Source organism: Harpegnathos saltator, unplaced genomic scaffold (genome assembly GCF_003227715.2).
Source record: "Harpegnathos saltator strain DR-91 unplaced genomic scaffold, Hsal_v8.6 scaffold796, whole genome shotgun sequence".
NCBI classification, from domain to species: Eukaryota; Metazoa; Arthropoda; class Insecta; order Hymenoptera; family Formicidae; genus Harpegnathos; species Harpegnathos saltator.
Window position 1 is genome coordinate 283,042 of NW_020230644.1, and position 25,090 is coordinate 308,131.

Consider the following 25,090-nt stretch of genomic DNA (forward strand, 5'->3'; position numbering starts at 1 on the left):
TATACATATAATTTGTATTTTGTCACTTCTTCATGCTTGCAGCTAAGATTTTGTCGTTTCTATTAAGATTATGTGTGTTAAATTTTAACGTTTTCAAGGTGTTAATAGCGATGGAAATTGGCGTTATTCCACCAATCATACACTACGAAACACCGCGAAAGGAACTTACTCCTATAATTGAAGGTAGAATAAAGGTCGTCACTGAACCTATTTCATGGAACGGCGGTTATATCGGCATTAGTTCTTTCGGATTTGGTGGTGGAAACTGTCACATATTGCTGAAATCAAATCCCAAAAACAAAATCAACATTGAAACATCAGACGGTTTATGTAGACTTGTAACGGTATCTGGTCGTACGGAGGAGGCTGTTAAAACTTTATTAGATGATGTAAGTTTAACTAAAAATATACTTTTCAAAATCAAGTTAGAAAGTAGAGATTATTCAAGATTAAAATAATTTTTTTCGCGATAAGATGTATATTTCCGACTCTGGTGTGGTAGGTGAATAGCCGACAGCTAGATGTGGAATATGTGGCTCTTCTGCATAGCATTCATACTGTAGATATTGAGGGCCATCCGTACAGAGGATATACCTTAGCTGGATCTAAAGCTGTTTATAACAAAATAAGACAAGTTGAAAACTACCCATACTTAAAAAGACCAATTTGCTTTCTGTTCTCGGGAACAGAAATTGAATGGCATAACGTAGGTACGAATTTTGCAACTTTAATAAATTTAATAAATTTAATGAATATATGTACAATTTCATGTGTGCAATGCCTTTAAAATCTCACTTACGTTTCATTTTGATATATCGAAGAACTGATGAAACTACCTGTGTTTGCCAAGGCAATTGAGAAATGTAATGAAACATTAAAGCAGCATGATATATGCGTCACGGATATTATAATGAATGGGAACAAAACTACTTTCAACAGCATAAAAAATTCGTGCGTCGCAACCATTGCCACACAGGTATAAGAAAGAAAGATTATTTGTTTTACATTTTAACTATTTGGTCCGAATCTGGTTTATCTAAATATACCAGGTCTGTAAATATGAAACCGGAATTTGCTCATAGATGGCCCTAGCTGTCAATAGTTAAACCGCGTCATTGGCGCCATTTCCACTTGTTGACATCTGACAAAGATTTTCAACTCACAACAATACAAGTTTCATACAACAGCATAGTTTGTAATAGCGTTGAACATGTCGAATTTTGTGCCTGGAAGCTACGATTTGCGGACAGCATTGATTTTCTGTACTATTCTCTACCATTTGAAGAAAACTGCTGCAGAATCGTATCGAATGCTTGTCGAAGCTTACGGTGAGCATGCTCTTGGTAAATCACAGTACTTTGAGTGGTTTAAAAAATTCAAACTTGGCGATTTTGACTTGAGAAACGAAGAACGTGGAAGACCACCGAAAAAGTTTGAAGACAGCGAATTGCAAGCATTGTTGGATGAGGATGACGCTTAAACGCAACAACAACTTGCGGATCAATTAAATGTGACATGAGAAGCCGTCTCCATACGTTTGAAAGCCATGGGAAAGATCCAGAAGATGGGAAAATGGGTTCCACATAAACTGAATGAAAGACAGCAGGAAAACCGAAAAACTACTTGCGAAATGCTGCTTGCCAGGTACAAAAGAAAGTCATTTCTCCATCGAATTGTGACTGGCGATGAAAAGTGGATATATTTTGAGAATCCTAAGCGTAAAAGATCATGGGTGGATGGTTCTAGGCGAATCATCGACATCGACTGCAAGGCCAAATCGCTATGGACGGAAGATAATGCTCTGTGTTTGGTGGGATCAGAAGGGTGTGATCTATTATGAGCTGCTAAAACCTGGCGAAATCGTTCATACTGAACGCTACCGACAACAAATGATCGATTTGAATCAAGCTTTGCGTGAAAAACGACCAGAATATCAAAAAAGGCAACACAAAGTGATTTTGCTTAATGATAATGATAATGCTAATGATAATGCACCACCACACACAGCAAAACTGGTCAAGGAAACGATTGAAGCGTTTAGTTGGGAAATACTTTCGCATGCGACTTACTCACCAGACTTGGCTCCGTCCGATTATTACTTATTTGCATCGATGGGACACGCACTTGCTGAGCAGCGCTTCACTTCTTACGAAAATGTACGAAAATGGCTCGATGACTAGTTTGCCTCAAAAGAGCAACAGTTTTTTTGGCGTGGCATCCACAAATTGTCAGACAGGTGGGAAAAATATATAGCTAGCGATGGGCAATAATTCGAATAAAATATTTTTTATCATTTTCATACAATAAACGTGTATTTTCTATACAAAAATTCCGGTTTCATATTTACATATCTGGTACATGTACGTATATAATGCGTATATGTACATAGGCATTTACCTATATAAAATCACGTAAACATATGATGTAACACACCTTAGTTAAAAGCGAGTACTTTTACAAACAACATTGCAGATTGGAATAGTGGATCTCTTGACACACATTGGTGTCCTGCCCGATTATACGATAGGTCACTCCATTGGTGAACTTATCTGTGAATACGTTGATGGACGTTTTACTACCGAGGAAACAATTTTGGCGGCGTATTATATAGGCACGGCATTTGAGCAGGCCAAGTTGCAGGTTTCAAAGATTTTAGAATTTCTTAATTACTATTTTTCGTTTTTCTTAGTGGAGAGAGATATCCCATTTATACATTTATAAAGCCATGCATAATAGTATTAATCACTGTTCCTCAGGTTGGTGACATTACTGAGAATCGATCCAAGTACCTTGGGATTGTTAGATCAAAACTGTTGGAATATTTCAGCCAGATATTACCATCGCAACTTTCAAAACGCCACAATGTAACACAATCGGGCAGGCCACGTAGTGAACGCGACATGTCCGAAACTGCTGCAGAATATTACGCGGATAGTATACTATATCCAATATTATCAAAAAAAATGGCAGCTTTCTTACCGAAAGATACGATATTCGTCGATATACTATCAACAGTGCCGTACAATGATTTTCAGTCGTCCATAGCAAATTCGCTGGAGTCAACGATGACGTTGATTTCACTGTATAAACGCGGCCAGAAGCATACTATACAAGATTTTTTAGAAGGAATCGGAGACCTTTATAATGTAGGACTTCAGCCACAGGTTGCACATTTGTATGCACCAGTTCAATTTCCTGTTAGTCGCGGAACACCAATGATATCTCCTCTCATTAGGTACGTCTCTTACTGCGTATCAACAAACGAATCACATTTCTTTGTTTACATTATTATGACTAACTCGAAGACAATATTGCAGATGGGACCACTCTGAGGATTATTACTTATTCCATTATAGAGGCGAAAATAGAATTTTGGACAAGGAAAGAGTCGTCACTATTACAACCACTGACGAAGACTTTGAATATATGTCTGGTCACATAATCGATGGAAGAAATTTGTTACCGGCTATGGGTTACCTTTACGAAATTTGGCATACAATTGGCTTGTTGAAAGGCGTTGATCATAGGAATATACCAATTGTATTTGAAAATGTTAAATTCCTACGTGCTACTCACTTATCGAAAAAAGACAAAGTGGAATTAACTCTTGTGATCCAAGAATGTAAATACTTTTGCAATTACTAGAGCCTCGTCTCTCGATATTTTCTTTCAGGGATATTATGATAAAATATTAATTATTAACTGTATACAACCGACAATAAGAAATAAAGGAATATCATCGCGAAGTCGCAGCGATATTAAACTCTTAACAAAAAACAAACCGGCAATATTGATTTCAGAAAAAGCAGTATTGTCTTGTAATAATTCTTGTAATATTCTTACAGGCAGTAATAATTTCGAAATTATAGAAGGAGGCAATGTTATCGTCAGTGGAATCGTGAGGGTGCCTGACGATGTTGCGAATGAGAAAATACCTATCCAGTTTCTATCTAAAGATGACAATGCTGAAGAGTGCATGAACACTTCAGATATTTACAAGGAACTACGACTTCGGGGCTATCAGTATATAGACTTGTTTCGCTCATTGAAGAGCGCCTCAATTAATGGGAGCGTAGGGCATATCAAGTGGTCGACGAAATGGGTGTCGTTCATGGATAATATGCTACAAATGAAAATTCTGTCGCTCGATTCGAGAAATCTTTACGTACCGACTCAAATTCGCAAATTAGTAATCGATCCCGAACATCATATGACGCTGATACGTAAACTCTCAATGGAGGAAAGATGTAAGTCTGCTTAGTTTACTTTTAAAACAAAGAACATCGGCAAAAAATGCCCGTTTTCGGTACCTCGATTTTTGAAACTTTTTTTATACCAAATGGTTACTTATGATGACCCAAAAATCCCTGCAAAACTTCAAGATGAGCATATGCCCCGTTTAAGAAATATAAGGGGTCAAAGTTGACCATGTCCAATTAAAAAATATAGCAGCTTCACATTTATACTCCAATAATAATGTCCAAAAAATTCAGCCGAAATGGTTCTTTTAAGATTTTTAGCTGCTGATTACGAATCTGAAGTCAAATTTTAAAAATTCATCTTGAAATTTTGCAGGGATTTTTGGGTCATCATAAGTAACCATTTGGCATAAAAAAAGTTTCAAAAATCGAGGTACCGAAAACGGGCATTTTTTGTATGGGGCTTGCCGAGGCTCTTTCATATTCCGACTTAATGCGCTCATTGTACAGGTTTCCTCTCTTTCACCTCGATAATGCTCATCTTTTACAGACGTACCTGTACACGTTTATGATTCTTTCGAAGCTATTGTATCCGGAGGAATAGAAATTTGTGGACTAAAGTCCATGGTCATATCCCGCCGGCCAGCACAAGTTGAACCTGTACACGAGGAATACAAGTTCATTGCTTACCGCGATCATACCACGATCTCCTTGGAAGATGCAGTGCAATTATCGGTACATGTTGCTCTTGAATGTTACGATTTGAAAAACGTCAAAGTAGTTGAGATCGTTGAGGACGACGACAAGATTCTGCTGGAGGATTTAGTTACTCCAATCGTTCACATGGTTCTAAGCAACTTGCCATTAGTGCGACCTAATCTCACCTTAATTGCAAAGGAGAACAGATTTGACAGCTCCTCCTTACCTCAAGATCTATCAGTCATACAGCCTCACAAAATATTGAATGGCGATACGTTCTTAATGGTCATTGGCGTCGGGATATTGACGAAAGGTGCACGCACCTTATTATCCAATATAATGTCTGGTGGTTTTCTATTTATTCGAGAGGATCTCAACGTCACGTATGACAACGAGCTACTGCAACAGTACAATTTAAATATCATTTTGGAAAAACGCACAGAACGAGAGACAGTGCTGCTTTTGAGAAAGGCGGAAAACGCCATAACGAGACGAGAAGTCATACACATAAACAATTACGAATTTTCATGGATCGATAAGCTCAAATCTGCGATGGACGCGGACGACGGGGCGAATTCAAGAATAACACTCGTTGCTGAAGACGATTCTGATTGCGGTATATTAGGGTTTGTAAATTGTTTGCGAAGGGAGCCAGGCGGCGAATCAGTTAGATGCGTCTTCATCCAAGATAAGGACGCGCCAAAATTCTCCTTGCAAGAGCCTTTCTACATGAATCAGTTACGACTGGATTTACCAATTAATGTTTTACGTCCCGGTAATATTTGGGGCTCTTACAGACATTTATCATTACCGCCGCCGAAACTGGTACCTGTGCAATGCGGTTACGTCGCTCAGGGGGTATGTAAACATTCACGACAACAAGAACGGCACGGAAAGGAATTTACGTAAAACATTGTTAAATCTTGCGCGGTAAAATATTGAAATAATTCAATTCATTTCAAATAAAATACATTACTATACAAGCAAAAATTTTTTTTATCTTAACGATAGTACGAAGTTATAAAACTAACTTAATTTTTACTAGATTCGGGGTGATATGAGCACATTCCGCTGGGTCGAAGGACAGATATCTCCCAAAATTAAGCGTGAAAATGTTATACATACAATTTACGCGACACTGAATTTCAAAGATGTTATGATAGCAACTGGCAAAATGGCGTTGGAATCCTTTCAAATGATTGGACGAGATATTGATTCTTTCTTAGGCTTTGAGCTTGTTGGTTATAATGGGTCTAGACAGAGAATGATGGCAATATGTTCCGACAGGTGAGATAATATAATTCGAAATGTTATTTGTTAAAACTTGTTATTATTATATCGAAAATACACATTTTATAACGATACTATTCTATTAAACTTTAGATTTTGTACTAATGCAGACACATTATTAATTTTTTTATGATGCCAATTTTCACATGATTGAAAGACAACGTTAAAATAAGCGAAATTGCTTATTATTTTCTAGAGGAATATCAAATGTTCTAATACATGACCACGTTCTGTCTTGGGTTATTCCCGATGAATGGACATTCGAGGACGCTGCCACTGTTCCATGTGTTTATGCCACAAGCTGCTACGCTCTCTACGAGAAAGGAAAGATGAAGAAAGGAGACAAAATTCTCATTCATTCGGGCACCGGCGGCGTTGGTCAAGCGGCAATCCACCTGGCACTTTACGAAGGATGCGAAGTGTTTACGACAGTCGGGACTTTGGAGAAACGACAATTCATTAGAGAAACCTTCCCTTCGATCTTTGACGATCATATCGGCAATTCTCGCGACATAAGTTTCGAACAAATGATACTTGAGCAGACACACGGTCGAGGAGTAGATATTGTGTTAAATTCTTTAGCTGAAGAGAAACTTCAAGCGTCTGTTCGATGTTTGGCGAAAGGCGGACGATTCTTAGAAATAGGAAAATATGACTTGATTGCCGATAATACCCTAGACAGAAAGATTTTTGCAAAAGGCATCAGTTTCCATGCGATTATGTTAGACAATATAGTAAATTCCACCACGGAAAATAACGAAATTGTATATAAATATATGCTGCGAGGTCTGAAAAATGGCTCGATAAAACCACTTCCGAGGAAAGTGTTTGAAAGAACTGAAGTAGAAGCTGCCTTTAGATACATGGCAGCTGGTAAGCATATAGGAAAGGTAATTTCTCGCACACACTAAAATTTCTTGTCTTTATTGTTGGCGCTTCGTGAACGATCATGTGAAATTCTACTATTACTTTTCTTATTTTCAGATCCTAATAAGGATACACGATGAGAACGAGCCGTTAGGTCTTCCTGTTCTCGCTTATCCTCGATTTTTCTGCAAGTTTCACAAGTCTTACGTCATTTTAGGCGGCCTAGGCGGCTTCGGTCTGGAATTAGCCGACTGGCTGATTCTTCGCGGAGCAAAGAATCTTCTTCTAACTTCGCGGACTGGACTGCGAAACGGTTATCAGCGCTCAAGGATAGAACTGTGGAAATCTTACGGGGTGAATGTGCAAATTATCGCGGGTGCTGATGCGTCCGATCGCAAGGACTGTACGTTCATTTTGAATTCTGCTGCTGAAATGGCATCGGTGGACGCTATATTCAATCTTGCCGTGGTGCTGAAAGACTCTTTTTACAAGAATCAGACCGCTGAGTCCTTCGAAGAATCATTTAAGCCGAAGGCAATGGCCACAAAGATGGTGGACGAGCTATCCAGAAAGATGTGTCCTGACCTCCGGCATTTTATCGTCTTCTCATCTGTCTCGTGTGGCCGAGGAAACGTCGGGCAAACAAATTATGGTATGGCCAATTCTATCATGGAGAGGATATGTGAGAGGAGAGTACAGGACGGATTACCTGGGATGGCTATACAGTGGGGTGCAGTGGGTGATGTAGGCCTCGTGGCCGATATGCAAGAGGATAACAAGGAACTGATTATCGGCGGTACTTTGCAACAGAAAATTCAGTCCTGCCTTGAGTCGTTGGACACTTTTATGATACTAAATCGACCGATCGTGGGCAGTATGGTCGTGGCTGAGAAGCGTGCGGAATTAGGTGGAGTGATGGACATTTTGGAGACCGTAGCTAGTATCATGGGTAATCTTATTCTTTTTATATATACAGGATGTGGCAAAAGTCTGGATACACTCAAATATTTTTTAAAAAATGAATTTTAGAAAAAAACGTTTTAGACAAAAGTTTTAAGGTTTATAAGGACGCATTCAACGGTAATATCTGCTTGACCTTGAATGGCGCTGCCAAGGTCAGGTCAAGGTCAACCTGATGTTTGTAAATAAAATCCCCTACTTTTTATTACATATTCTTGTAGCTTACATCGAGAGCTTTCCAAAACACTATAACAAAGTTTCTTTTCGTTAAGTACTTTCCGAGTTATGAGGCACGAATGTTGCAGTATCGCCGACATTAGCATTACTCAAGATGTACCGCGTGAACGTTGCACGGTTGGATTTACATCTCGTGTGTGCGTGTGTGTGTGCGTGCGTGTGTAAAAAAGTGAGTGAGTGAACGATTGACTGAGTATGCGTCTACAAATATAAATATTCAAATTGTTGGCCTTCTTCAACTTAACACTGAAGCAATCGATCATGAAAGCTCCTACTAACATTTTCCAATGTTTTGGAGGTAATTAATGCCACTTCAGTGGTAATTCGGTGTCGCAAATCATGCAAATTTTAAGGTTTTGTTTTGTAAACGCGATCTTTTAAATAACCCCAAAAGAAAAAATCCAAGGAATTCATGTTAGGTGATCGGGGTGGCCACTCGATTGGTCCCCTCTTTCCTATCCACTCTTACAGAAAAAGTGTCGTTTAAAAACTGTCGTATCTGCAATGCAAAATGTGGAGGGGCACCATCCTGCTGAAATCAAACTGTATTAAAATTTAAACCAAAAATATTGGGAATAGTAGGAATAATATCGTTTCGAAGCATGGCAGCACACTTTTCAGCCATTAGAATTCAATCAATGAAGAATGGCCATATTATGTACGTTCCAACTATTCCCGCCCATACATAAGTTTTGTGGATATTGATTCAGTTTGGTTACGATCGGTCGTCTGAGTGCGTACCGCCGGGTACAGTGAGAAATTCCATTTACAAATATCAGGTTGACCTTGACCTGACCTTGGCAACGCCATCCAAGGTCAAGCGGATATTACCGTTGAATGCGTCTTTTTAAACCTTACAACTTTTGTCTGAAACGTTTTTTTCTAAAATTCATTTTTTAAGAGATATTTGAGTGTTTCCAGACTTTTGCCACACCCTGTATAATAAATTTGTTGCATGTTTCGAGATTTTCGCGATGAAACATTGAAGATATAGCTAATGAATTATGGTTAATTATACATTGCTTCCTCTATATGTGGTCTGAATGTTTTGTTTTTTCGTGCCTTTTCTTGTCATAAATGAATATAAGCGACTGTGTCTAGAAATTGAGAGCCTTTTCTTTTTCCGTATTTGCCCGTCTAGGAGTAAAAGACGTGAAAACGGTCGGACATCGTACCCCATTGTCAGAGATTGGTATGGATTCGATGATGGCGGTGGAGATCAAGCAAACGTTGGAGCGAGAATTTGATGTTTATCTCACGGCACAAGACATTCGAAGTCTCACTTTCGAGAAACTCCGCAATATGGCCGACAAAGACAAGCGTTTCGAGCAGACTGAGATATTCGATTCGGCAGGTGTAAAATTTTTGATTCATTTATTGAGCAGTTTAGATATTGTACCAGATGTTTGCATGGAGATGACTACGAGAAAGGAGACGGGCAAAAAGCAGATATTTCTCCTACCAGGAATCGAAGGTTGCGCAAGCACATTTAATTCATTGGCCTCGAAAATTAAAAGTCCCGTAACATGTTTGCAACACGGAGCAAATAATATTCCCATGAGCGAATCCGTGCTGCAGTCAGCTGCCACTCTAATACCTGTACGTATTAATATAACAGAGAAGGTGTCTGTTCGATATTTCAATAAATCCATTCCAGATTGATATCGTATTATATCGATTAAAAAAATAATACAAAAAACTTCTTGTATCTTTCCTACAGTATATAATATCGAAGATAGGGGATTCTACAGAATTCATAATAGTTGGGTACTCATATGGGACATTAATTGCTATCGAGGTAATGAGACTGTTGGAAGCCAGAAATTTCACAGGATATTTAGTATTAATCGATGGCACACCTGACTATATGAAAACTATGAAAGAACATCATTTTCCTTTCACCAATCTCCAGGAATTTCAGAACAATATTCTCCTAAATCTTATGGATTTATTTTATTCTAACGATAATATATCGGTATGTTGTGTAAAATGAGTTTATTGTTGTAATATAAAATACAATAATAACAATAATTGTTAACAGATTCTAATAGAATTGTCCAAGCACGACACGTGGGAGAAAAAGTTGGATGCTTTTATCGAATGTCTTCCAGACGATATTATACAAATGACTTTGGTTGAAAATTACAAGACTTATTGTACGACAATTTATAAGCATCTGATCGCTGTTCACGAGTATAATGCGTCTTTACTGCCGCCACTGAAATCACATATATTGTTACTAAAACCCACAATGCCGTATTTACTTTCTGCGGATGAAAATGATGGCTTGAACAAGGTATCCTTGATGTAATGATATGTAACAATGCGAAAATTTCATCTTTGAAAATCAATTGACGACAATGTTAATCATTTATTTAGATAACCAAAGGTAACGTACAAGTCCGCCATGTCGAAGGTAATCATCTCACGATGTTGGAAAGCGATGAACTTGCTAATATTATTAACGAAATATCATATTAGGCAGATAAGTTTTATAATGTTGAAAAGTTCGCGATTTTGTAAATCGAAGGTGTTAAGGTATATGGAAAGTGAATAGGGATACACAGACATTTATTATAAACAAAGCAATGAAAAAATCTAATAAACTGATATAAACTAATGTAAGCTGCTGTATTCTTTTATAATTTTTTATGATAAATATACCGAAGAGGGAACCCATCTCCATTGATCTTAATCTCTACATATATTTTCAAGATAACCTTTCTTAAGCGCCTTTCAAAACTCCGCCGAGCCTATCACTTCCTATCACATCTCATATGTACTGTTTAATATATTTTTAACTTACATTGTCAGAAAAACAAGCTCTATTAATGAAACTTGTCTGTTAATTCCACTTTTTAATAAACAATGAGCAGCGGCTGAAATCTTTTAAAATTACTCAGGAAAATATCCTCTATATAAATAGTACATATCAAGATCATAACCATTAAAGCTGATTCTCTTATTTGATGTTATTTCTAATTTTTATTTACATATTTACTTTATTTACATAAAGGGCGTGCTTTGTTATGAGTTGTTGGAACCGGATGAAACAGTTACTGCAGACTGCTACCAACATCAATTAATCTGCTTGAGTCAAGAATTGGAACGAAAACGCCCGTATACTGGCAAAGGAGAACGTCCAGTGAAATTGTCGCATGACAACGCCAGGCCACACATTGCTTCCAATACAAAAGACACTATAATGAGTCTTGGCTGGGACGTCTTGCACCCGGCGTATTCACCAGACATTGCTCCATCCGATTATCACTTGTTTCGGTCGATGCAACACGTCTTGTCCGATATGCACTTCCAATCAGTGGATGAGATCCGAAAATGGCTTGACGACTTTATCGTGTCCAAAGACATAACATTTTTCCGAGATGGAATTCATCACCTGCCTGAAAGATGGCTTAGAGTTATAGAAAGCAACTGCGAATACTTTGATTGAACAATTTAATTTACTTTCTTTTAAAATAAACCTTGAATGCTGAAAAAATTGGATTATTCATTTGTACATCTAATATGTACAGAGTGATTCAGGACCTCTGCAACAAACTTTGAGGGACGATAGGTCTTGTATAAATGACCATTTTTTGTCAAACAACTTATGTTCTCTGATGCGTCGTTTAGGTGCTACGTGACCGCGAAGGTCTTAAGTGACATTGATTACGATTATGACCTCCTTACTTATTAGGTCAATCGCAAAGTTCAATCAGAAACCGAATTTTGCTCGGACCGCGAAGACTTCGAGATCAAATCCATAACAACAACAGTGCAAGACCGACTGGATTATGTTGTTCGACACCTAGAGACAGACATTTCAAGATTTTCTCGTTCTCCTCTCTTGTTCATACCCGAATCTCTCCCCGGAACTCCTCCTATCTCCTACTCTCCGACACCCTTGAGTCCCATAGATGACCGATATCCTACAAGCTCTCCTCTTCCATGGAGCCCATCTCCGTTAGCTTCTCCTCTGACCTCACCTCTACGAGGCGGTACACGTAGTTTCCACGCAGCCTTACTTCGCGGCCTTATACCCATTCATTCTTCCTCTTCTTCGGAAGCATCATCGTTGCGATCTTCCCCTTCACCTCGTACTTCCCCGTCACCAGATCTTCCCGTATCGGAATATTAGTTAAGATAACCGAGAACCACTGTTCAAAGAGCGATTATATATATTAGGTCAATCGCAAAGTTCCGTCCGTTTTCTTGCAAAACGTATGGCTTTATTTAAGAAACAAAATGGAAAAGTACATCAATCAAAATATTGTCCATCGTTAGGGATGACTCTTTCCCATCTTTCGGTCAGCAAGCGAATTCCGCGGCGAAAGAATGACTCATCTTTGGAGGTTATCCAGTCAGAGACCCATTTTTCAACGTTTTCATAAGAATTGAAGCATTCGTCAACAAATGTGTGTGTGTGCCATCGACCGAAACAAGTGGTAGTCGGAAGGGGTACAGTCTGGTGAATAAGCCGCATGGAGTAACACTTCCCAGCGAAGTGCTTTTAACGTTCCCTTGACAGATTTTGTGACGTTGTCATGAAGCAAAATCACTTTATGCTATCTCGTTTCATATTCTCGTCGTTTTCCGTGTAATGCTCGGCTCAAATGGATCATTTGTTCTCTGTAGAGATCCCCTATGACTGTTTGGCCACTTTTCAACAGCTCATGGTACAGCACACCCTTCTGATCCCATCAAATATAGAGCATTGCCTTCTTTCCGTAGATATTCCGCTTTGGCATCGATGTTGAGGATTGGCCGGGATCGCAAATAGTTTTTCGAAATTGGGGTTGTCAAAATAAATCCATTTTTCATTCCCAGTAATGATACGATATGAAAACTCCTTTCTTTGTTGCCTAGCGAGCAGAATTTCGCAGATGGTGTTTCACCTTTCAATGTTTCTTGACTTCAGTTCATATGGGACCCATTTTCCTTCCTTGTAAACCTTTCCTAAGGCTTCCAAACGATTGAAAATGACAGATTGAGCACAATTTAATGCTTCTGCAAGTTGCTTTTGCGTTTGACATGGGTCTTCGTCCACCAATGTCTGCAATTCTTCGTCTTCAAATACTCTTGGCCGTCCAGAATGCTCTTTGTCCTCTACATCAAAATCACCAATTTTAAAGCGCCGAAACCATTCTCTGCATGTTTTATCGGAAGGAACATTATCACCATAAACTTCTACAAGCATTCGATGAGCTTCAGCTGCAGTTTTCTTCCAATTGAAGCAAAAGATTAACACTTCGCGCAAATGACGCATATTTGGCTCAAATTTCGACATTTTCGATGCAGTGAAAAACAATGTTATTGATGCAAACGTATACTTTTATGTACTGAATGTTATTGACAGATGTCAAAACAAACTATTAAGCTTCGTTTAGACATTACAGGTTAACGACAGTTCTAGCTATAGCTATTTGTCGCTAAACGGACGGAACTTTCCGATTTACCTAATACTTTAAAGAAGATGCTCAAAGTGTCTACGCTAAATTTCATTGCATTCATGGCATCGTCGTAACATCGATTGGCAGACTCTATCGAACATTTGAGATCTTTATTGCATTTGGACAAAAGCAGAGCGTATTCGCTCAAATAAGTCCTCTCTGCAATTAATTTGTGTAATACGACACTCTTCACGTGTTCCCAAAGAAAAAGATCGAAGGGCATTAAGTCGGGCGATCGCGCTGGCCACGCGACAAGTCCCGCTATCCATTGCTTCCTGTACGTATTATTTAGATGAGTCCGTACAGTAAGGCTGAAGTGCGGCGGGGCGCCATCATGACTTACACAGACGTTGGACAACACACGGAGCACTCAATCCTTCCGCGAGATTTTGTAAAAAGATTCTTCTTGATTTTTTTTACACTTAACTTCCTTGTATATAATCCATGCATTTATAGCAACAAAATTCAAAATATTATAAAAAACATGATTAAAGATGCTATGTCATTTATGATAATACCAATAAAGAATATTGCCTTAAAAACAATGAAAATTTTTGCATTACCTTCGATAAGATGATGAGAAACGTGTCAAAAAAGCTAATTCAGAAAAAGCTTCAGCTAATTACACGCTTCTACGTATAAAAAAAAACATTCGGATATGCAATGTAAAAATAGGAAGACACATAGAACAATTATTAGAAATAAAGCAATAATAAAATAGTATTAATATGATAAAATATTCGTTTGTTTATTCATCGCGTGCAATCAATAGAACCACATGTATAACTTGCGTTACCAAAATCGAAAAATGTTTGTAATTCTTAACGTTGTAGTTGATTTTTTAGCTTGTGTTTACTAAGGATTTATTACTCGCAAGGGGAATATCAGAAGTGAAACGTGTTTCTCAAATGCGATTTGTTGTAATAGATAATCCTTCATGTTTACAATAAAAATCTCAAACACTAGCTTCAGATACTTCTTTTTTTACAAATTACAAAAAATATAAAAATATAGATGTCATCGGATCGACTAATTGCTTGGCAGCGCGATAGATTTTAAGGAAAGCAGGAAAAAAATTAAGTAGCAAAATGTTACAAGTATTATTTCTGTTTTTAATACTCTGTATAATGCGAGTCTATTACAAGTTAGTCTTTTATATTTCATAAAGACATTTTTGTTATAATAATTGATTTGATATAATCAAGCGTATATATTTACGGTAAATATTGTTTTCAACGATGATATCAGAAAACGTGAAAAACCAACCGATATGATTATAAAACCATTGTCACGAAACACTCGCGACAGAATGTTTTTAAATTCATACTGATATTGCGCGCGCATCTTATATATGACGTTCTTAAAAGCATAGAGTCATGACGGAAGTTGAAGAAGTGCATTAGAAAAGGTGCGATATTCATTTATGAACTCATTGTCTATTCGATTCTGCGAAAATGTTTAGCTAATGAGTCTAACGCACTTCGCATCTTGATTTATAACGTGACGAATCAGAAAAGTTCTGAATATATTAAAATAACTAATTCTATTCTACCTACTTTGTGCGACTGAATGTACTAAGTTCAATTTCCGCGATACTTCTACGCGATATAAACAGAGAGACGGTATAGAAGAAAAATAGGCAATTCTTTTATCTGTTACGTCCTGCGGACTCCGCGTATTTTAATTTCTTTTAATTTTTTTTAATTTCTTTTTATAAGTAAAACGAATTAATTTTATATTACTCATTATACGTTCAAATGTTCTTACTTAACAAACACGTTCCCACGATTCCTCGAGCACGGTGGGATGAGAGATCACGTTACGATCACGTATCGATTTCTCTTTTTTCTTTGTCCTTCCTCCTAGAAGCATAATTGCCGAGTTCCTCTATTTCCCTCAGAAACTTCCACCGAGTTATTTTAGCCAGGCGTTTCTCTTCCAAAATTTTTAATAACTTCCTACTTCAGAACAACAATTTTCTTTGAAGATGGACCGACCGGTCAATCTCTCATATTGTTACATGACGCGACTAGCCTTTGATCTTCAAGAATTCATGCCTTTTCCACGTCCCTTTATAAATTTTATTGCGCATCAACTCTAATTAAACCTAACGAAACTTTGACATCTTTTTACTGCTATATGTACCCCATCTCTTACAATATTTATTTTTGAGATAGTGCAAAGCACCCTTGAAACCCCACTTCTAAAAATCTTAGCAACAAAGTCCTATGACCATATTTGTATATAAACCTTAGATCCCTGATGTAACTTCCAAAACTCCACCCTCTCAACCGAGGTGATGATTTGAGTAAAAAGAAAAGGCTTGTAACGCCGCGACCTCGGCGCGCATCTCCCTCTCTCCGTCGCCCGGTCCGGCGCACTCTCCTTGAGGCGCGTCTCTCGCGGCACCGCGTGTCGGTTCGTTCGGTCGATGGGCTCGCCCCGTCGTGTGCCCGCCGTCGGCTCCGGTCGAGAGACGGACGTGGCGGCTGGCACGTCGTGGAAGGATGTGGGAATAACTTTCTCTCACATGTATCAAGTGATGGCTTTATCTTAGTAAGTCATTGCCAGGTTGGCTACAGTTTATTATTTCTACAAAGATTATTCTAAATCTGGTGATGATGCTATGTACACGAATGACACAACTTATCCTATGGCTCTACTAATGATAAGAAAACACTAATAATAAATCTATGGCGCCGAGCGCCACGCTCCGTCAGAGCCTCGCGACTTATATATTTACAAGGGATTTCAAACGTGCACTTACTGTTAGACTAATGGCGAAAACGTCGCTGAGTCTAACACATTGAGACACTAGGACAACATACTGGTTTTCACGTTTAACGGTTCCTGGCGGTAGCCGGACGATCACTTGCACTTTATACTTGTTCCCCGTCGGGTGAGGAAAACGTCGCGCCGATTGAAGGCGAGGTGCACACTTACGCGGGATGCGGCGAACGGAACGGCTTTTAGCCGATTAACATGAACGGCTCGTAGCCGATAAACAACACAAATGCTTGATCTGATGGTGTTCGATATTTCAACGTCTGAGCGTCTTTGTTTATGCGGCTGTGCCTTGCACGCATATGCCGAGGCGTAACTTGGATCTTCTCGGGTCATGTGTTCGAGAGTGCTGGTTTACTCTCTCTCTATTTAATATTAAATGAAACCTCTCCTTGCTCACTCTGAATATTTATTCGTCTTCTGTAAATTCTGTACAATGAACCGGTACTGGACGACGCGTTCTATCGTAACAATGCTTTCGGCTCGGTCTTCCAATTGGGGCTCTCTTTCTCGATTAGCGTGTAACCGATCGTGCGATCGCCCGAGCACACCCGAAGACGCCCGAGCGCCGCTAGAGACGAATGGAGACAGTGGCACCTGCTATGGCGAGAGCGCTTATTAGAAATCAGAAACTAAAATATAATATACGTCGCCCCCCTTGAAAATACGGGCTTTCAATTTAACAGCCAAATGAAAACTTAAATTAAATATAACGTTGAATTGTAAACTGAATGGTGATTATAATGATAAGAGGAAGATGAAGCTAACAATAAGTCAGTCCTAATCTATAACTCGGATTTATAAATTGACTAAACGAATTGATACATTGGATGACTTTGTGGTGAGGATCCGTCGTTAATCACCAAGTAATATGGCAATTCTGGATAAGGGTCTCGTGTATGATCCCTTAGCGGTTTTCACGAGCATCGTTCGAACTATCCCGTTGGATCCCGTGTGTACCTCTTCAACACGTCCCAACAGCCAGTACAATGGAGATAGCCCTGGTTGGTTCAGGATGACAAACAAGTTGATTTGTCTTCAATTGCTCGCCCTTGTTCGTCTTCCACTTCGAACGCTCTTGCAATGAGTGCAGCTAATCCTTGCTCCATCGGGCTCAAAAGTGTTGCCGAAGCTGTTCAACCCTCTGCCATCTAATTAACCTACTTTCGCTTACATCGCATAAATCGTGACAAGGATAACTATAAAGAGGAGTGCCAACTAAAAAATGACCAGGGCCAAGATATGCAAGATCATTAGGGTCCTCGCTTAACGGCGAGAGGGGATGCGAATTGAGAATAGCTTCTATTTCGCATAGTACTGTTGCCATCTCCTCGAAGTTCAAGTGCGCCCTACCAACTATGCGTTGAAGATGATGTTTAGATGTAGATTTTACCGCAGCCTCCCATAATCCACCAAAGTGTGGAGCGTTTAGCGGGATAAATTTCCATGCGACCTTTTGTGTGCATAGGAAGCTGTTAATATCAGAGTTCAAGGACAAAAGTAGTACGAAAGTAGTCCCGTTATCAGAATTCATACATTTCGGTTTACCGCGACGCGAAACGAAACGTTTGAGTGCCCCGATGAACGCATTAGATGTGAGGTCACTTACTAATTCAATGTGCACTGCCTTGGTGGCAAAACACACAAATGTTGATATATATGCTTTGCTAAGTTTGAAATTGCGACGCTTGCCGTCGCGCAACGTCAAGGGACCGGCATAATCAACGCCGCAATGATAGAACGGTCGCGAAACTGTTACGCGGTCGAATGGCAAAAGAGTCATGATGGCCTCTGACCTTGGCAGCTTGGCCTTAAAACAGGTCACGCAGCCTCTTACGATCTTTCTAACAGCCGATCGCAGAGCCAACGGCCAGTACCGTTGTCGAACTGCAACTACTGCGGCTTGAGCGCCGGCATGTCCAACGCGAATATGCTCTTGCTCTATTATGCGTTTCGTTAATACTGCGCGGCAACAATATCGGATGGCAAACGTCGAAGGTCAAGCTCGAGTTCTGTAATCGGCCTCCAACCCTAATTAATCCGTCGTCACATAAAAACGGGGATAACACGAGAATTTTGCTAGTCGTCCTTATGGGGTTGCCCTTAGATAGAGATTTATGCTCTTCAGGGAAGGCTTGTTGCTGCTTTGCACATTATGTTTAATGCGAAAGCAATTTCTTGGTGAGAGACGAACAAGGTGCATCGGGCTAATCGGTGAAATTTAGAGACTCTCAAGCAATGAGCTATGATGCGGCATATCTTACGGAGATTAAAATGTCTGTCTAGCAATTGGTCGATAATCGAGTGATTCCAGTTAGCTGCTGCCACGACAACCACTTTACCTTCAGGGAGCTCGTCTCCCGCAAATGTGAGCTCGCTGGTTGGCCAGCAAGCTTCGCCCGACTTCAAGAAATCAGGCCCGTGCCACCATAATGAAGAGTGCAATAACTCGCTTGGATCTATACCGCGGGATAAAATATCGGCAGGATTGAGTGACGATGGGATATGACGCCAATCGCTAACATTCGTCAAATTCTGTATTTGACCTACGCGGTTGGCCACAAAAGTTTCCCATTTCCGCGAAGATGACAATATCCAATTTAAAACAATGATGGAGTCCGACCATATAACTATTTGGGCACTGGCTATGTGCAACGATGCTTTAACTTTATCGATTAATCACGCTAATAATGTCGCCGCCAATAGTTCAAGACGCGGCAACGACATGGTCTTAAAAGGAGCGACACGAGATTTCGAGCATAATAGTGCGGACTGATATCCGCCATCCTCGGTTTCAGTGCGCCAATATATGCATGTACCATATGCGCGCTGACTTACGTCGCTAAACCCGTGAATTTGAATCAAAGAAGGGTCGGAATTGAGTTTGACGCAACGCGGAATTGCTAATTGATTGATGTTGAGTAATTGAGATTTGAACCTTGTCCAGCGCAAGTGAACGTCTTGTGGTGCTGATTCGTCCCAATCAACCCCCGCCTGCCAAAGTTCCTGCAATAAAAGTTTAGCTACCACGATGATCGGGCCGAGTAGGCCCTGGGGATCAAATAATCGCGAGACCTCCGATAATATTGAACATTTAGACACGAAGTCACGATTGAGTAATTTGTCGTCTGTATATGAAAAATGGAAGGTATCCCGCGATTGGTTCCAATGAACCCCCAATATGCTGTAACTCAATGACTCATTGATAGTAACAACGTCGTCGTTGTACCTGCTGTCATCTGGCAATAACTCGGTGCAGTTTGATGCCCATTTGCTTAACTGAAAAGCTCCCTTTTTAATAAGTCAATTATCTCGTCGCGAATCCGCCTGGCATCATCTAAAGAATTCGCGCCCGTCAGCAAGTCGTCCGCGTAAAAGTCAAGCTTGATTCGCGTCAAGCCGACTGGGAATTCGTCAAAATATTGAACGGCTAAATGCAGAAGACACCGTGTGGCCAGATAAGAAGCCGGCACCGTGCCGTATGAAACCGTCACAAGTTCGTAGGCCTGAACCTCGGAGGCAGAATCGTCCCTCCACAAGATTCGTTGCAGTCGAGTTTGAGAAGGATGAACTAATATTTGTCAGTATATTTTTACAATATCGGCTACAACCGCGTACTTATGCGTGCGAAATCGTAGCAGAATAGCCATCAAATCTTGTTGGACGATCGGACCCACTAGAAGTGCATCGTTTAGAGATATACGTGTGGCGCTTCTACTAGACGCATCGAATACAACGGATCTTGGATACATTCCCCGATTGTTTAAACACATAGTGATGTGACATGTAATAAGTATCGAGATCATTGTCGGAGCGTTCGTCTATTAACCTCAAGTGGCTTGAAATTCTATATTCGTTTAGAAACTGTGTATATTGACTCCTTAATTCCGGATCACGCTTAAGGCGCTTTTCCAGACCATGTAATCGTTTTAGAGCGCTGTCTCGAGAATCTCCAAGCTTGTTTATTAGATGTTCCCTTGTGGGAAGCTTGACTACGTATCGCCTGTCACATGTCCGAAAAACGTTGGCTTGAAAATGCTTCTCGCAAAGAGCTTCCTCGCGCGAAAGACTCTTCGAAGCACCGACCATTTCTTCGACCCGCCAGAATCGAGTTAATTGCTTTCGTAGCTCAACATTAGTTGCGCGCGCGTGAAACGCTTGAACGCTTTGCTTTGAGTTTAACAGATTGCAAATTCGCCCTGCAAGAATCCAACCTAAACGAGTTTTTTGAAGGGTAGGATGCTTCGAGGACGCTCTGATCTGCCCGACGCAAAGTAATCGCCAGAAAAGGTCCGTGTCGATCAAAATGTCTGCTTCTGCCGCGACGTGAAATTGTGTATCAGCGAGCTTTAAATTACGCGACAAATCGAACTTGCTTCGCCTGAGATTAACCGATGGATATTGCCTGCAACGCACTTCATTACCACGCAGTCGATGCTAGCTTGAAAGGAATTGAGACGCGACTTTAATTTGATCATTACCGCTTACGATGACTTCGTAGCCGTTTTATTGATGCCTACGATGGCTGTATCCGTGGATTGAGGAACGAGACCGAGAGAGCTCAAAACCCGCTTTGATATGAAGTTGGCTTGCGAGCCACAATCGAGAAGAGCACAGCACGGTTTTACATCGCCCTTGCCATCATAAACGTGTACTACAGCGGTTGAAAGGATAACGCGATCGTATCTTGACGTGCCGCTTGACCCATGCGAAATTAGCGCGATTGGTGAATTCATTGCTCTAGACTCTTCGTTATGGCTCGCATCTGAGCCGGACGGTTCCCCTGTAATAGTATCGTCGTGGAGCAGCGTATTATGTTTAGCCTTGCAAAGCTTGCAATGACCTGATGTGTATTTATCCCGGGTATGAGATGTGGACCGTAGGCAATTCATGCAAAGCTTACATTTACGAACCTCCGCAATTCTTCTCGTAATCGGAAAGGCCTAAAAGTCTTTACAATAGTATATGTAGTGATCACCATGACAAAGGATGCATTTTGATTTTGCAGTGACGACAAACGATGAATGGACTAGATTGCGAGCGTGTGTTGACATTTTTCGAAACATTTACGTTAGGCCTACTGATAACCTCGAGTGTTTGACAACGATGGGTAATGAATTCCATGAATTGTCTCATGGTGGGTAACTCGGAGCTTGATAACGATGATTGCCACTCCCTCAAAGAAAGCGCATCAAGCTTGGAGCCGAGCAAGTAAATCGTCCCATTGGTCTGTAGGACGCATTAATGCCCTTAAGGCATTAATGTACCTTATGGTGCTGTCCGCGATTTGCTGCAGTTCGACAGCATTTTCTCTAGTCATGGATAGTAGATATAAAATGGCCTTAACGTGATTTTGCACTATAAGCCGCTTGTTATTATACGTTTCTTGCAAAAGTTCCCAAGCAACCTCGTAATTCAATTCTGAAATTTCCAACGCGCTTATTAAGTTGCTGGCATCACCAGTGAGAGACGCTCTCAAATATTGCAATTTCTGAATATTGCCGATCGAAACATTTGTGTGAATAAGCGCGCTAAATGCATCAGCAAATGGACACCATTCGTCATACCTTCCTGAAAATGTCGGCAAATTTATTTTAGGAAGCCTGACATGTGACAAGGATTCCGGAACATCAGACACACTCGTCGTCGAGGGCGAAGGGACGACAATACTACGCGCCTGCACGGGCGCACAGTGGGACAAATGGGTCTTTTTGTGGACAAAAATCGCTAGACGGCGTAATTCTTAACCGATTTCCATGCTTTTTTTTAATGTACTCGCGATAAATTGCTCTACAATCGTATCGAGCCCGTTTTTTAAATTAGGCCCTCAATTCAAAATGGCGGACGCGCAAATTTGTCAAATGTATAAAACATGTAAAATATCGAATATTTTTGGATCGGACAAAGTTTATACGGGCTTTTAAGGCCTCCGAGATACATATGTAAGATCGAAATTCTCAGTTTTTGCCAGTGAAGAGGATCTGCAGTGGGCCGATATATTTTATACCTGCATGATATCCCCATATTATCAATGTATTCTACTAATGAGTTTGCGTATATATATTGCATATACAGAATGTCTCATTTTAAGTGTCCACCCCAAATATCTCTCTTATTTTTTATTTTAGAGAAAAATGGTTCAGACACGTTTTGTATGGTTTCGAGAAGGCCATAAGATCGTACCATTGATTTGACATTGAAGAGTCATTTGAAGGTCACGTGAAGGTTACCTCAATTATTTTAGATAGCGCCCCCTATTTTTTATTACATATTCTTATAGCTGACCTCGACAGATTCCCAAAACACTATAATCAAATGTTTTTGGTGAAGTACTTTTCGAATTATAAAGCTCCAAATTTACAAAATTTTGATAAAAATACAAAATATTTCGTAAAACATTCACTTTCCGATAGTCTTATCTTACGTGATCCAACCAATCAAGGCAAGATCCGAGCATGATCCAACCAGTCAAGGCAATATCCGAGCATGATCCAGCCAGTCAAGGCAAGATCCGAGCATGATCCAGCCAGTAAAGGCAAGATCCGAGCATGATCTAGCCAGTCAAGACAAGATCCGAGCATGATCCAGCCAGTCAAGGCAAGATCCGAGCATGATCCAGCTAGTCAAGGCAAGATCCGAGCATGATCCAGCCAGTCAAGGCAAGATCCAAGCATGATCCAGCCAGTCAAGGCAAGATCCGAGCATGACCCAACCAGTCAAGACAAGATCCGAGCATGATCCAACTAGTCAAGGCAAGATCTTCTTTTGTGTATAATTACTTAAAGTGTTCAAAAACTTGGCCATTTACTTGTATGTATAGCTCTAGTCTGTCGGGCGATCTCGGTGGCCATTCGATTGTTCCTCTTCTACCTATCCATCGATTAGGGAAAGTATCGTTTAAATAGTTCCGAACAATGCGTCCATAATGTGGCGGTGCCCCATCTTGCTGGAACCAAACATCATCAAAATTATCACCAACAATCTCCTGTATTGATGAAACAATTTGGTCTATTAGAAGCTGCAGATAGGTTTCTGAGTTCAAATTCCCATTTATAAAAAAAGGCCACTTGATTATCACAAAGACCTGCCCAAACATTCAATTTTTGTGGTCGCTGCGTATATGCTTCAAGCATCCAATGAGGATTTTCGTTGTCCCACCATCTAAAATTATAACGGTTTACCTTACCAGTAATTTCAAAAGACGCTTCGTCTGAAAAAACGATATTATGCAAAAAGTTCGGTTGCTGATCAATTCTTTGCATCATAACTTCTGAAAATTGCACCCTGCGGTCAAAATCATCCTCATTCAACTCATGGTGGGTATGAATTTTGTAGGGGTGGAACTTAATGGTCTTTAGATTTTTGGAAATTGACAATACACTCATTTGAAGCTGTTGAGATGCTTTTCTAATTGACAATCGGGATTTTCAACAAATGATTGGGTTACTTCAAATTGTGTGCTCTTCTGTCGTTTGGGACCTTAGCCTCCCAGATTTTTGGCGGTTTTTATTACTCCCAGTTTCTACAAATCGTCTGATGGTGCGAGATACAGTCGATATTGAAATACCTTCGCCTTCATTATGAAAGTTTTCATTGAACAACAATCTCACTTCACTGTATGACCTTTATCTATCCCCCCATCCTCTCATCATCAATAGCGAAACTCTCTCATGCTCTGTAAGAGAAGCCATTTGGAATTGAAAACAAAAAATTTGCAAAAATTTTGTATAAAAAATTCGGTTTCTTTACCTTTAAATAAAAATAATAAGTAATGTACCATTGATCGTTAATAATAATATGGTAATAATTCAAAACGGACTAGAATGACATCAAAACTTGTTAAATCGATGAAAACTCAAAAACAATCTATTATCTGTTTGACACTGATAGAATCGAGACAAATAAAAACCTTGAGACATATACTTTATCGATGGCGAATAAATTTTTCGGATACCGATCCTGGGATTTTTGAGCTCGCTAAAATCGAATCCGACGTCGGATTTTGCAAATTCAAGATAGCCGATTCAAGATAGCGGCCGATATTTAAGAATAACAAAATTGGATCTCGTTTAAGGAGTTTTTGAAGTCGTTTCTGAAATCGAATCCGACGTTGGATTTTACAAATTCAAGATGACCGATCCAAAATAGCGCCCGATATTGAGGAATTACCAACAATCGGAGAGTGACCTCGTACGTAGCGTAAAATCTCACTCTTCACATTATGGGGGGGGGGATAAAAGTATGTGTTTCCAGCCTAAAAAAATTATTGACCTTGATATGACTGACACATAACCTTAAGAACAAGGTCAAGGTTTGAAAAGTCATATCCGAACGTAAAATTTTTCAATCTTGACACTTCTAGGTCAAAAGTATGGATTTTCAGTCCTAAAAAAGTTTGGTTTGACCTTAATACTAATCTTAACTCATGACCTTGAGAATAAGGGCAAGGTCACGGTTGAATGTCCCTCGTTGACCTCTACATTCTTATTCTTATGCGTAACATTGCTCCCTAGCTTATTCTTATGCGTAACATTGCTCCCTAGCTTATTCTTATGCGTAACATTGCTCCCTAGCAGGTGCATTTTTGAAGATATTCGCGTTTTC

At 39.9% G+C, this 25,090-nt stretch overlaps 1 protein-coding gene across 1 annotated transcript; it reads left to right on the forward strand.

Moving 5' to 3' along the window:
- The first annotated feature begins 110 nt into the window (after window positions 1-110).
- Window positions 111-10,563, forward strand: LOC105188623 (fatty acid synthase-like). Its single transcript, XM_025306671.1, has 14 exons — window positions 111-389; window positions 503-710; window positions 822-976; window positions 2,473-2,640; window positions 2,757-3,235; window positions 3,318-3,622; window positions 3,846-4,247; window positions 4,750-5,756; window positions 5,944-6,185; window positions 6,385-7,078; window positions 7,173-8,004; window positions 9,394-9,851; window positions 9,973-10,227; window positions 10,294-10,563. The coding sequence occupies exons 1-14, from the start codon at window positions 111-113 to the stop codon at window positions 10,561-10,563; spliced, it is 5,754 nt and encodes a 1,917-aa protein (XP_025162456.1).
- The last annotated feature ends 14,527 nt before the right edge of the window (window positions 10,564-25,090 follow it).

Excerpts from the sequence above, each read along its gene's own strand:
- LOC105188623 (XM_025306671.1), top strand. The coding sequence starts at position 111 with ATGGAAATTGGCGTTATTCCACCAATCATACACTACGAAACACCGCGA. Across the intron at positions 6,186-6,384 it reads ATGGCAATATGTTCCGACAG|AGGAATATCAAATGTTCTAA; the intron begins GTGAGATAATAT and ends ATTATTTTCTAG. Across the intron at positions 10,228-10,293 it reads ATTCTAACGATAATATATCG|ATTCTAATAGAATTGTCCAA; the intron begins GTATGTTGTGTA and ends AATTGTTAACAG.